Genomic DNA, 15,436 nt, shown 5'->3' with positions numbered 1-15,436 from the left:
ACAACAGAAAACTACAACCTAGAACTAAAGAGGCTTCTTGGATGAGAAGCGAAATGTCTTCAAGGAAAAACGAAGTCCAGTTTGCCTTTTGAAAAAGCACCTATGATCTGGATAACTGAGAATCTCCATAGACATGCAACTCAGCAGTAACACTCTTCATTATTTCAATAATAAAGTAACCTAAAATTGCTAAGAGAAATTGAAAACAATTTTAATTATGCTTAATTATGGGAGAAAAACAAAAGCCCATTTTATAGAGGAAGACATTTTTTGAGAAACTGCATGGCAATTTGAGAAAGCATCACATAAAATTGTCATTGTAATAAAATCTGGATAGCAATATTGTTCTATATTTAAAATGTCACAAGGTCAATTTTGTAAAGAACATGCCAAGCTTTCCATATATACTTTTACAGCACCTGTGTAGAGCGAAGTTGGGCAAAAGTAATGCACACCCAATAAGCAATATTTAGTCAACCATATTTTAATTTACTCTAAGTACACACAGAAAATAGGATTGTTAGAGAACAAATTCTCAATACATCCATATACAATAAACAAACATGTGTTGGAAATTGTATGTTGTGCAACTGCATCAAATGTTTGCCTGTATTGCAACATTTCCAAACATTTGGGGAAAGAAAGAGTTTCCTAAGATTTGTAAAAAAAATAAAAAATGGAATGAAAGGTATCCTAGAAAATTGCCAAATTAAACCATTTCAGCTACAAGTAGGATTAATGACAATCATATTTATTCATGTAAGTACATTAAATGTCACAAATTTCCTTATCGTGTTAGGAAAGTAAGGAATAATTGGTTCAGAATTCTGCCCTTGATATCAAACTCCATCATCTACTTATGGTGCCTCATTTTCTATAGATTTAATTATTTATTTGGATTATTTCTGTATGACCTGATCATGTCAATGTCAGGTGATGTACAGAAAAAACCGTCAATAACAAACATCTAAAAGTACCAACATATTAAATAGCTCTCCCCCATAAATAATATTTTTTAAAAATCACTGTATGTTTCTTGATAGAAACAGTGAAAGCCTATTAGATTTTTTAAAAAGTAGCTTTAATGCTTTCTGAAACCCCAGAAGTGAAGGGGCCAAAGATATCTCGGGAGACTATGGGGGAACTAGTACCAAGACCACCTTCCTTATGGTTTACACATCGTTTATCTCATTTGAGGTTTGGACCTTGACCAGGTCTTCTCTGGACATTTAGATAAGACAGAATCTTAATGATGTAATTCAGGGCCATATCATATAGGACTTTACGGTGAATGACCACTATTCTGAATTAGGTCCGGAAGCCCACTGATGACCAGTGCAATTGTTATTCTGCAATAGTCATTTTTACAGCAATCTGGCCTCTACTTTTTGTATCAGAAGATATATCACTGCGTATCTATATATTTAATGATTCATTCTTACCTGTAGAAAAGATGAGAATGGTGTTATTCCAAAGGCCGTATCTCTTCAAGGCTGAAGTGATATTTCCTACAGCTTCATCCATTATGGAAACCATTCCAGCATATTTGCGTCTCTTTTCATCTTTGATAAAAGAATATGGTTCTATGTATTTTTCAGGCACTTGAAGGGGCTCATGGACAGATTGCAGGGCAAAGTAAAGAAATAACGGCTATAACACAAACACGCACATGACCAAAAAGAAAAAGAGAAGATACCATAGCATTAAACCATCAGAAGAACAAATGATAACATTTTCAGCTATTCTTCCTTCCTTATAGTTTCACTTGGCTAGGGTAAAAAGCATTTGAGAAAAGAACTTTGCTTTCTGTGTCTGTGAAGCTCTGATAATGAGTTTAATCTCTGAACACAACTTTTGATTAGTTTAAGAACATTTACAATATAGAGAATATGGCATCTGAACTCTGTTTGCTGCAGAAACATGTTCAGGAGCCAAAGGCACTGACAAACATTTACAATAAGGTGTGACTAGTTGAAAGACAGTTGGACCATGGTTCCATAATTCCCAACATGACTTCTGCCCTTCATTTTAGTTTTTGCAAAAGGAAATTTCATGAAGTTTCCACCCACAACTTAGAATCCAAATTACCCAGGATTCAAAATGATATAAAACCCTATTTATGTAAGATATGACAAAGGTGAGGATGGCAGGAGAGAAACAGAAGTTCACGGATATGTAAATAAACATGTGTCCCCATTGTGCCTTTCGCCATGATTAGTATATGTGAACCTAGTTAATTGTGGCTCAGCTATTAAGTAAATCATGCTTTAGCATAGGAACCAGAAACGTAGAATCAACAGATGCCATGTAAACTGCATACCTCCAGGTAGCATTCAGAAGCCTTAAATAATAAAAAATCATATTCATTTTTAAATTATTCACAATCATGCACGATTACCTAAAATCTCACGAGATATTAAGGTTCCCATCTACAGTCTTACGGAATGAATCCCCCAAATACCTAACATTTTTGCCATTTTGAATTATTTATTTACTGGCACCTACAACTTCATGTAAAACTGTATAATAATAATTCATGCTTGAAACAACTGAGGACACCTCACTTCGTGCAATGGAAGAACCTAGACTATTATTTTTCTTGGAAATACTGCATGTTTAAATAAGGAACCTATCCACACAGATAGTCCTCTGGTTTTGCTTACAACAACTCATTCAGGGACATTCAAATATTTAGTTGTGTTGAAAAATAGATGTATAACCAAAAAAATACAATTATACCTTCTCAATCTGATGACTTGCTATAAGATCAAGAGCTCTTTTTGTAAATACGTTAGTAGAATACATAGTTTTAAATCCCTCAGCAACTTTTTCTCCATCTCGAAAATCAAGGGCACATCTGGTCACATTTTTAGACACAATAGGCACACAGCGCTCATGAGAATAATAATCTTCACTTCCAAGAAGGTAGCCTAAAAGCCAAGAAAGGTAGCCAAGAAATGATCAATTATGGTACGATTTCAGGAGGAAAAACTACAGAGATGCCCTAACCCTGAATAAAAAACCTTCTCAGATTTTTTAAAATAAGTAAATAAACTCTTATCACTTATTTGGCAATGTATTCCATCCTCTATTTAAAGAAGTATAAATAGATACATTATGTAAAATTATTAAAAGCAATGCAGTAATATATTAAGTGGTTTAATATATCAGAAACATGGATATTGAAATTATAGAATACTGTAGGCAAGAACAGCTGTTTTTGTTTTGAAATTTGCAGAATAAACTGAATCAGGCTTACAGCAACAGCTGCTCATGCAACTTTTGTGCTACTTATGTTCACATTCTCCTGGCAAGTGTAAAAAAGTCTGATGTACTACTGACACCAACTGGTGACTTAGAGACTCATCAGAATCAGGAATTACCTGATTCAAGTAAGGAAAAATTCTTTTTCTCTTACAACTGCTGGAATATTATGAATCCTTCAAACTAATAAATGCATCAATGATTAGCAATTTCTGCATAGAATGATAAACTTTGTCTTTAGAATATTTTCAATAGCTTATCCAGCTTTAAGAGAGGCAATATTAAAGTAATTAGAGTATGCATATAGTTTTCACTTCTAGTTCTTCTCTGAATCTGCCATCAACGAAACTGAAGATCATTGCGCAGTAAATTTACGGTACATTATATTAGAAACTGAAACCTCTACAGAAACAACTATTGCAGTATTACCTAATTTTCCCAACTTACTATGCTTCAAATGTTTTGAAATTGCAACTCCCACAAGAGCAAAGTATTTGGAGAGTTTCAGGCTGGAAAACACTGGTGCAGCTCTTCATAAACATACAAAAAATGTTCAACATGCCCATCGTATCAGCTATGATATGCTTCCTTTATGAATTCATACATATGTCAGTTCATTTATGCTTACTGACAACCAGCAAAGAATATATTTGAATAAGAGGCAAAAGAAATCCATTTTATAAATTATACATAGTGTATGTTTGTTTCACTTTTGTGCACTCAATTACTTGTTTAAAATTTGAAGGGCTTCACTCTTAGTGTCTTGATTACCCAGTTCAATAGACTCTTCTACCTGAGGTTCACTCATCACTAAGTTTCCATGTGATTTGTGTGGTTCTGCCTTGATGTATTTAGTGAACCTGGACATCAGAGTTTGAAATCTATGGAGTTTGCCTTAACCTATAACTGATCTCAGGCAATTACAATTTGGTCAATAAAAAAATGAAATCATGACTGGGCTTACCAGTCCGGGCTGCTGGAAATGTTAGAACATTCTTAGCATTCAACATAAAGAAAGGATGAAAATAAACTTGCTTACCAAAGTAAGTATCAAATCCTCTATGGGTAGGAAGACATTCTTTTCTGTACATTCCTATATGCCACTTCCCCACCATGTGAGTAATATAGCCTGCTTCTTTCAACAACTCAGGCAGGAGTTTTTCATCCAGTGGGACACAGCTTGGCTGACAAGGCCAAATTATTTGATGCTGTAAACCTGTACGGATCTAATGAAAACAAATGTGCCTTAAATATTAGTTTCCACATAACATTAGGAAGCTTAACAAGGTCTATCTATAGCAGTGTTCCTCAACATCCACAACTTGAAGAGCTGTGGACTTCAACTCATAGAATTCCCCAGCCAGCAATATTTTGCTGCCTCAGAAATTCTGGGAGTTGTAGTCCACACCTCTTCAAGTTGTCAAACTTGAGAAATACAGGTGTAGCTCTCAACCTGCAAAGGTTGAGAGCTGAGCCCAAAATTTATGTTGCTAAGTGAGACATTTGTTAAGTGAATTTTGCCCCATTTTATGATCTTTTTTTGCCACAGTTATTAAGTGGATCACTGTAGTTGTTAAATTAGTAATAGGGCTGTTAAGTGTATCTGGCTTCTACATTGATCTGCTTGCCAGGTCACAAAAGGTGATCACATGACCCTGGGATACTGCAATCATCATAAATATGAATCATTTGCCAAGAGGCCAGATCATGTAGGGATGCTGCAGTGGTGATTAAGTATGAAAAATGATCATAAGTAATTTTTTCCAGTCCCATTGCAACTTTGAATGAACTGTTGTAAATCGAGTTCTATCAGTATTGGTCTAGAGTAGGGGTGTCAAACTCGCGGCCCACAGCCCAAATGTGTCATGCGCTGGCCACGCCCATGTCTGGTTTAGTGAAGGGGAAAAAGTTATGATACATCACATGACGATGCCATGATGACGTGAGTTTGACACCCCTGGTCTAGAGTGACATATTTTTATGTCAGCCCTGGTCTAGAGTGACATATTTTTATCAGAAGACAAATATGAATCTTTTTTTAAAAAAAAACAAAGTATAACAAAAAAGATGAAATGGAAGAAAGGCATCCCCGGACATGTTAAAAATATTAAGATAAAGAATGAATTATTAAAAAATTAAAGGAGAATGTGTATGATTAAGAATGGAAAAAATTGAATTTGACGGTGAAAGAAGATACTGTTTATAGAAATAAGAATAGAAAAATTAACATTGGATTCAAATATGGAAAAAGAACACTTTGGCAGAAACTGTAATTAAGTAAAATATACTTGGATATGATAAATTGTATATGATATGATATGATATGGTCAATACTCTCTTTAAAAATATATGTGGGTGTATATGGGGGGGGGAACCAATAAAACTTGTCAAAAAAAAAAGAAGACAAATCTGAATATTGGACAAAATCAATTGTGACAATTTTAAGTATAATCAATTAAAAAAATATATGAAGATAAAGAATATTTTGCATGACGTATCTGTAAGAAAACACTTAAACATAGTTAACTTGCATTTATAGGACATCTGTGTTTTGATTCTAAATAAAAGGAAACCAAGCCCAGAACTGCTGCTTCCTTATTTCAGATTAGGTACAGTTATCTTATTTATAGAACATGTTTGAAATTGACACATCAACTCTGTCTTCTCCTTCTTTTTAATAACTCCCTCCTTATCCTTCATTATCTTAGAGCTGGGGAGGGGCGAGGCAGAAGGGAACTATAATGGAAACTCAGCTAGAGGATCTTACATTTTATCCCGCCACTACAGATTTAACAACAGATCTTCACTGGGGCCACAAGAAACATCCTCTCTTAATTATTCAAATCTTGAGAAATCCCAAGGTTTACTGATGAACGCTGAGGCTTTGTGAGATCTTATGAGAGAATAAACATACCCCTTGTCTTACGACCATTCATTTAATGACCAAAGTTGTAACAAAACTGAAAAATGTACTTACAACTAGATCTTACACTTACGACTATTGCAGCATCCTTTTGATCACATGATCAAAATTTGGGTGCTTGGCAACTGGCATGCATTTATGAGGGTTGCAGTGTCCCAGGGTCATGTGATCACCATTTGTGACTTTTCAAGCTGGCTTCCAACAAGCAAAGTCAATGGGGAAAGCCAGATTCATTTGACAACTGTGTGATCCACTTAATGACCATGGAGGTTTGTTTAATGGTCGTAGCAGAAAAGGTCATAAAACTGGAGCTTAAGCAACAGAAGTTCTGGTCCCAAATGTAGTCATAACTACAATATAAGATACAAGCAGTAATGTATTTGTACTTATTAGATTTTAAAATATTGAGCATTCCTGGATGTTGGGGAATGGGGAGAAAAAAGAGACGAGTTTATATTCATACTCAAATTCATAATATGTTCAAAGATCTGATCAATAAAGAGGATACACAGTACTAATATTACAACTCTATTTTGTTTAAAACATATTTGTTGCAAATCTAGCTCTCTGTATGGTGAACCTAAATTGGCTTCATGTGCTGATTTGTAGTCAGAGAGAAAGCTCTCCACACACACTTTTCCATACAGAAAAGGTGAATGGTATCCAGAACAAGCATTATGACAAATTGCTGGGAACACCTTGAAGTATGTTTTTTAATCCTGGCTGTTCACCTCCCTGAGTCCTTCGGGAGAGGGGTGGTATAAAAATTTAATAAATGAAATGAAATGAAATGAAGCAACCTCTTGGCCTCCATCGCAACTTTGGGGAAAGTAAGGATGCAATTCTGACTCCTGAAGCAAGGCTTTTGAAGAAGCAAGCATGTTATCTATGCATTTTCCCCTGCAAAAATGTTCAGAAAGAGAAGTTAAAACATTGTGGTCTCTTTTAGAAACCAATCAGTCTGGTGCAACTGGGGATGTTGTAAGAAACAGAAATTTCTTAGTAGTTTCTTCAGAATTGCCAAAATTCTTTTGTTTCTCCTTAGTCTATTTCCAAATGGATAATGTCAGACTTCCTAGGTGCAATACATTCACTCTAAAAAAAAGGGAAGAGGGGGAATCAATTCAAAATCTTGAGTAACAAGAAGCACTTATAAGCACAAAGTTACTTAAGTCACAGGTGGTAATTGAAAAAACTACCCTAATTAGTTTTTCTTAGTTGGCTTCTTCCCACAGTTCTATTAGTAACATATTTTGGGTATAATACTGACAGGAAAGTAGAAAAGGCTTTGTGGTTTTCTACTCCCTCATCTCCTATGCTGCAAAAGGAATTTATTACTAAGCATGTTGCTAAGATGGAAAAAATATTGGTGCTTCCATTTATAAGTTATTTTCCATAGCAGAATAGAGAAGTTTAAGAATGCACAATGCACCCATTTTTTAAAAAACAAAATGAAAAGCCATAAAAGGACTCTGTAAAAGACATTATCCATTTTGACTGTATCTTAAGAACAGTAGACAATTTCTTGCATCTTTAAGACTGATTTAACTAACAAAGCGAACACACTGAATAAATGACTACTGTGACATGGTGGTTCAGTGGCTAAGACGCTGAGCTTGTTGATTGAAAGGTCGGCAATTCAGCAGTTCGAATCCCTAGTGCTGTGTAACAGAGTGAGCTCCCGTTACTTGTCCCAGCTTCTGCCAACCTAGCAGTTCGAAAGCACGTAAAAAAAAAAACTGCAAGTAGAAAAATAGGGACCACCTTTGGTGGGAAGGTAAAAGTGGTCAGTGCGCCTCTGGCATTTAGTCATGACCATGGAAACGTCTTTGGACAGCGCTGGGTGTTCGGCTTTGAAATGGAGATGAGCACCGCCCCCTAGAGTCGGGAACAACTAGCACATATGTGCAAGGGGAACTTTTACCTTTACTGTATATTTCTACAAAGTGATGCTAAACAAATCAAAAGCATTATGTTCTCATCTCCCTTTAAGTACACTAATTAGTTTTTTTATCCAAGGCATTATTCATTGTGTTGCAGTAATTCAACATTTAAATGTGTTCTATGTGAAATGCATTCCTTCATTTGACCTGAAACTGCCATAATTCAGCATGTTGATTCTTATTTTCTTTATACTAACTATACCTGCACATCTCTATTATACCTTATTTGCTTTTTTAAAAAAGCCAAAATATCCCAAATATTGCAATATTACCTGAGAAGTGAGCTGGCTGTTACTCTTCTCTGCACCTTTTCCAGTTCTATAATTTTTTTAACTATTATGCATAGAATGGTATATAGCAGGGGTGTCAAACTCACATTGTCACCGCGGTGTCACGTGACTTATCGGGACTTCTTTCTCCTTCACTAAACCCAGTGTGGGCGTGGCCAGTGCGTGACACATCCAGCCTGTGGGCCGCGAGTTTGACTGCCATGGTATATAGTGTTTCAGAACTAATCCATTTCTCTATTATCCCTTTCTCTATTCTACAACCAGTTTTATTTTTAATTCATTTCTTAATAACCTTCAACACAGAACTTGCCTTTTTCATAAGGAGCTAGGCTCACCTGATATTTCCAACATTCTCCCAAAACATCTATCTATATATTCATAAAAATCACTTTCCTCTGTAACAACCACCTTGTGAAGTAGGTTGGGCTAAGAGCCAGTGACTAGTTTCTACCGTTTCCCCCAAAATAAGACATCCCCTGATAATAACCCTAATCGGGCTTTTGAGTGTATGGCAAGTGCTTATTTCAGGGTTCAAAAAAATATAAGACAGGGTCTTATTTTCGGGGAAACACGGTAATAATAATTGAACCTGGGTCTCTCCTACACCTCTTTACATTTGTATAATGTGAACTTATAAATTTAATAATTATATTTGCCTTTAATACCCATTTCCTAATTTATAGATTCTCTTTACATTCTTTAAATCTAAAATATCAGCAATTTGGCTACTCCCCTGCTTACCTTTAACATCAGGTAAAAGAACTGGGCCTAAAGAGATTCTTGGGAAAGTCTACACTTTACATCCCTCCCCTGAGAAAATGTTTACGGTAATTCCAATTTTCCACCTCGTGTCATTCTGTATTATGTAGTCATGATTTCTCCTGATTTATGAATGATATATTTTTGTCAGAAAATCATTGCGCTTGACCCGGTTCTGAAAATCAAGACGGGCTTTACAGTTGGGAGGTTTTAAATTTTGGGCCAAAATTTGTTTAATTCTTTTAAAATTTTAAATTTTGTATTGGGATGTTTTTTATTCTAGGCTGTGCACCGCCCTGAGTCCAGCAGGAGAAGGGCGGTATAGAAATATAATAATAATAATAATAATAATAATAATAATAATAATAATAATAATAATAATAATAATAATAATGTGATCCAAGATTTCTCTGATTCAAGTTTAATTAACAGAATAACACAACAGCAGAATAACAGAGTTGGAAGGGACCTTGGAGGTCTTCTAGTCTGACCTCCCTGTTCAGGCAGGAAACCCTATGCCATTTCAGACAAGTGGTTATCCAATCTCTTCTTTAAAATCTTCACTGTTGAAGCACCCACAACTTCTGGAGGCAAGCTGTTTCCACCGTTGGGAAATTTCTCCTTAGTTCTCCTTAGGTTGCTTCTCTCCTTGATTAGTTTCCATCCATTGCTTCTTGTTCTGCCTTCAGGTACTTTGGAGAATAGGTCTCTTCTTTGTGGCAGCTCCTTAGATATTAGAACATTGCTATCATGTCATCTGTAGTCCTACTTTTCATTAAATTAGACATATCCAATACCTGCAACCATTCTTCATACCTTTTAGCTTCCAGTCTCCTAATCATCTTTGTTACTTTTCTTTGCACTCTTTCTAATTCTTTATGGAACATGGAATAATTGATTTGGAGATCTTCTAATCTAGCCCAATCCCCTATTCAAGCAGGAGACCCTATACCAGGGGTTTCCAAACTTGGGTACTTTAAGACTTGTGGACTTCAACTCCCAGAATTCTGGGAGTTGAAGCCCACAAATCTTAAAGTTCTCAAGTTTGGAGACCCCTGCCCAAACTAATATATAATAGAAATCCTTATTATAAAACGCTCTCGCCTATCTGGGTAGCTTCAAAGCATCAGAGTTTTATTTATTGTATTTATTTAGTTTGTCAAACATGTAGGAGATAACAGGTATAAGGATAAACATGGACGTGAGCGCAGGTAATGAGTACAAATAAATGGAACAGTGGGAATAAATAAATTCTATAAGAGGAGCGCGGTGAGAAAAGAACCAGCCAATGTTGTTATGCATCTCACTTTCCTGGGGACAAGTTCAGCTCCTTTTGGCGCCTACCTGGTACCTGCCGGTCAGCAGCTGACTGCGAGAAGGTGTACACAGGGGCTGCGTATAGTAGCGCTCTAGGCGCACTCCGCCGGCACTCAGCGCGTCCAAGTTCGGGGTGAGGATCTGGGAGCCGTGCCAGCCCACGTCGTTCCAGCCTAGATCGTCGGCCAGGATAAAGACCAGATGCGGCGAGGAGCTTGGAGACCCTGCATCCAGACGACACAGCTGCAATAAGACCCGCAGCCCCAAGAAGAGGAGCCGCCGAACCATCGCTGCTCGCCTGATCAAGCAGGAACTGTGTCGACAGCCCGCCTATAAGGAAGAACGACGATCGAGAGGCGGGACCTCCATCAAAGTCAGCGTATCCGCCCAATCCGGACGAAAGCAGCTTCGCCCAGGCAACCAATGGAAAGAGGCGTGGCTAGAAGCCGGCTGGTTCGCTTGAAGCCGCCTTTTTTTCTAGGAGAACTCCACCGATGTGCAGTTGAGGCGATTTCGCTAATAGCCCATGGTGTGATGCAAAATGAAGATCGGGTGCAACCCCGAGAACCGGCCGGCTTGTTTTTGTGCTCCTTAAGCTGGGCCCGGTTCCCCATTTAGAGAGTTCCCCATTCAGAGGGCAGGTTTTGCACCAGTGCAGTCTTGCTGGAAGACAACTTCTAGTATCCCTCGTCCTCCGCTTTGGTGAATGGGGCTGTGGCTGTAGTGAACAGTAGGAGCAGAGGTCTTCAAACTCGGCAGCTTTTAAGACTTGTGGACTTTAACTCCCAGAATCCTCCAATTCTATTCTGGGAGTTAAAGTCCACAAGTCTTAAAGCTGCCGAGTTTGAAGACCTCTGAGTTGGAGGGACACAATCCGCATCTTGGAGATAGAAAAGTGAGATTGGGCCAGAGGTGGGTTGCAGCAGGTTCTGACCAGTTCTGTAGAACCGGTAGCGGAAACTTTGAGTAGTTCAGAGAACCGGTAGTAAAAATTCTGACTGGCCCCTTCCCTATCTATTCTCTGCCTCCCAAGTCCCAGCTGATCGGGAGGAAATGGGGATTTTGCAGTAACCTTCCCCTGGAGTGAGGTGGGAATGGAGATTTTACAGTATCCTTTCACTGCCACGCCTACCAAGCCACACCCGCAAAGACATGCCATGCCCACAAAGCCACACCAACATAACCGGTAGTAAAAAAATTTGAAACCCATCACTGGATTGGGCCAACTGCGAACATATAAGTGAGCAAGAAGAGACTAGTGGTTTATCTCCCTCTAAAGAGTAGAGCCCCTTTCCTATTGTAGGGTTAACTGAACTGTATCGCATCTAATTTGAGGGGTCCTTAGTGCTCTCTGAGCTTGGTGGTTTTCTTGCAGACGTTTCATTACCCAAACTAGATAACATCATCAGTCCTAATAAGGAGTGGGATTTATTGTTTATATTCAAGTGGCTTAACCTGTCAGTGTTGGTGGGAGTGGGCTTGCCTTGAAGGTTCTTCCATTAGGCTGTTTACTCTTCCATTAGGCTGTTTACTCATTAGGCTGTGTTTGGCAGTTCCTTGTTTAGGGTATTGTTTATTTCTTAATTGTTGATCTGATGCTAATCTTTGAGTTAATCAATGCTAATCTGGGTGTTGATTGCTGGTGTTTTGACCTTTTGGTTACCTTTATGGCTTTTTGATTGTCTCTTTTGCACAGTACCTAGATAACGTTTATGTCTGTTTCTATCGAAGGCTAATTTTGTCAGAATGCCAGGCTTGGTACTAGACCAAGTCTAAAACCGCTAGAGAATATCTTGAAGCAGAATCACTATAGCAGAGGTGTAGGTATTAAATCAGCATACAAAGGAGTAGGCAACACTTAAACTAGTGCATCTCAATCTTGGCAAATTTTAAGATGGGTGGATTTCAGAATTCCCCATCCAGCATGGCTTAAATCTTCCTTATGTGGTTTGTGGCCACTGTAACACTAACCAGGCCAGGGGTGGGTTCTACTTACCTTTACTACCGGTTTGCAGCAGGCCGTGCGCGTTCTTCTGTTCATGCACAGAAGCGTTTTGATGACATCGGGGTCGGTAGGCAGGGCCTCCCCCCAGTTTTACTACCGGTTCTATAGAACCGATGTAAACCGGGGGCAACCCACCACTGAACCAGGCCATTTTTTTTAAAATTAAATGGAGAAGAAAAATACTGTAAAGCGTCCCGGGACACTGTCATGATGGCTGCCTCAATTTACATGGGGAGACCTTGGTTCTTTCAGTTGTTTGGTGCTTGATCATGGGTTAAAATAATCGCACATGGTTCTGGACCATGGAGAAACTAGACAGGAGGAAAACTGACTTCTTCAAGCTGTGGTATTGAAGAAGGCTCTTTGCACATTCTTTGAACAGCAAAGATGACAAACAACAAAATACTGTACTGGTGCATATAAAAACCAGATATATCTTTGGAAGACAAAATCACAAGACTCCAGCTTAATTATTTTGGTCATGTCATGTGATCATAAGTCACTGGAAAAGACAGTTATGCTTAGAATGGTTAGGGATAAAAAGAAACGAGGCAGCCAGAAAACATGGCTAGACATCAGCCAAAGCATAAAGCAACTAAAGGAAACCATACAAGAATATAAAATATGGAGAGGGCTATGAATATGGAGTCCATAGAATCACCAAGAACTGGACAAAACTGAATAGATAGCATATCATCGCCTATAGTTCATGGAGTCAGATATATACTGTGAACTTATCTAATGCTGCATTAGAACCTAGATTAACTCCACTTGTTTTATACATACATATACACACCTCGATACCAGGGGTGGGTTCTACTTTACTTTACTACCGGTCCACAATGGGGCTGTGTACACACTCTTCTGCACATGCGCAAAGCGTTCTGATGATGTCGGGGTCAGTGGATGAAACCTCCCTCCGATTTTACTACCAGTTCTATAGAACCGGTCCGAACCGAGGGCAACCCACCACATACATATACGCTTCATGGAATTAGCCATATTATAAGAATGATTTTAACTGAAATATTTGCATAAACTTCAGATAACTATGAACTTAGGATGGTCTGATGTAAACTTTGTGACAGAATTCTACCAAACAACTTTTTTTTTTCTTGCTGTAACGTATTTCAGTTGGTGGTCAGGAAGTGTAATAATCACTCAATACTATTTCATCTCAGAATGAACTCAGACTCTTAGTTGCTATTTTCTTACAAAAAACTTTTGACATAAAACATGGAAATAGCAATGCCTATTGTGTTTATCAGATAAAATATATAAATGTTAATTTAAATATATAAATGTTAATCTAAACATTAAAGAGTTGGCATTTAGGCCAATATTCACAGCTGATCTATAATTATCCAGTCAATGAAATCAATCAATAAATAATTAAGGTATATGTTATCCATTTGACACATTACCTTATATTATTACCTTATACTATATATGCATGGAGGCACATGCACCAGCCGACCACTCACACTGCCCAGTGGCAATTAGCCCACAGTCCGATAGTGGGCCATGGCCCACAATTTGGGGACCCCTGCTAGAGACAGTTCTGCCATGTTTTATATGTTATTGTTTTCTAAGTGGATATTCAGCATGGTATATCAGTAGATACTAAATTATTAGCAGTTCTGATTATTCAAACTGCATTTCTGTGAGCCTAGCACCAGTTTCTTTACAGTACTCAGGATTTAGATATATCAATTCTTTTGGAAGCTTCTATTTATTTGAGCAATTTTTATTTAAATGATCTTTTAAAATGTTAATGCAAACTTAGTTTTGAATAGTATAATAATGTGCATAGCATTATTTTATAAGTTTGTATTAAGATGTCCATTGCTTATAGAAAGGAAATGTTATGGGTTAGTATCAAATAAAGCCACCTTAATGGATTTGCAATCTATCATGAAAAGTATGCATATGGTGAATTTCATGTATAGCTTTGCCCAGTGCCTGTCAAATACTGTATATTAAGACTACAACTCCCAACATTTTCTTCTAGAGGATTGCTACAACTAATTTTTTTCTTGGACAACTAGGAAATAGTAAAAATTAAATTAAAAATAGTCATGCTGAATCAGACTAAAAATACATTTGATTTGTAGAGTCGAGTTGCATATTTGCCCTCAGTGCTTCATCACTTTTCTATATAACAGATAATATAATAAAGGGATAGTAATTTTATCCAGCAGTTGATATAGCTGTTTTGCACCTGTAAAAGGTATTTTATTTATTGAAGCCAAACTCATGGACTCTATTATATACCTTTTGCTATGCCTTTTTTGCTATCATAAGCAATCTCCAAACTATTAACTGAATGTTCGAAGAGAACAGAATTGTTTAATACCATAAAACAAATTTATAAGTTGGTTATGTTATAGATTTATTAACTCAACTTTATAGACATTTAAAGGAAAACAGCAGCAAATTATTTCATGCTCTATAGATGATCTCCTATATAATATGTATGTTCTTTAAAAAAAGGGGGGGGGGAAGTAAGAAGCCTTATGTGAAAAAGGCTATTAATTTTCTAAATGACGAACTTCTTGATGCAGGGATTGGGTTACACAACTGTCTTTCCACAATAACAAAGAGATAAATTTTTGAACTTTTGTGACATTATACATTTCTGGAGGGGATCAGAGGAAAGCAATGAAGAAGGCACCAATTATTCAGGATGCAGGAAGAAGGCAGGAACTGCTATCACTAAGTGAGTGATACTGTCATGTGACATCATGTTATATGATCACCTTACTTAGTACAGAAAGTCCAGTCCCAAATGCCATTTTTAACTACTTGTGGTCCTAATAGAATATTCTCAATATTCACACATAATTTTCTGCTTTACAAACTTTTGTTGAAATTTCCTCTTTTCAGATTGAATCAAATATTGCCATTAGTTACCTGATTCATTTTAACCTGCTTC

The 15,436-nt window shown here is 37.3% G+C and overlaps 1 protein-coding gene across 1 annotated transcript in view; it reads right to left on the bottom strand.

Annotated features, from left to right (window-relative positions):
* ARSB (arylsulfatase B) overlaps window positions 1-11,065 on the bottom strand; it is an 80,739-nt gene extending 69,674 nt beyond the window's left edge. The window contains exons 1-4 of the mRNA XM_034441066.3: window positions 10,524-11,065; window positions 4,304-4,490; window positions 2,740-2,930; window positions 1,443-1,650 (exon numbers count right to left, since the gene is read on the bottom strand). Coding sequence (XP_034296957.2) covers window positions 1,443-1,650; window positions 2,740-2,930; window positions 4,304-4,490; window positions 10,524-10,784 — 847 coding nt within the window. The 5' untranslated portion in view covers window positions 10,785-11,065. The remainder of the gene's footprint in view (window positions 1-1,442; window positions 1,651-2,739; window positions 2,931-4,303; window positions 4,491-10,523) is intronic.
* Between the last annotated feature and the right edge of the window lie 4,371 nt (window positions 11,066-15,436).

Source organism: Pantherophis guttatus, chromosome 2 (genome assembly GCF_059756535.1).
Source record: "Pantherophis guttatus breed Tessera chromosome 2, ASM5975653v1, whole genome shotgun sequence".
Lineage (NCBI taxonomy): Eukaryota > Metazoa > Chordata > Lepidosauria > Squamata > Colubridae > Pantherophis > Pantherophis guttatus.
The sequence above is the reverse complement of the archived record's forward strand: the minus strand, read 5'-3'. Positions and strand labels throughout refer to the sequence as shown.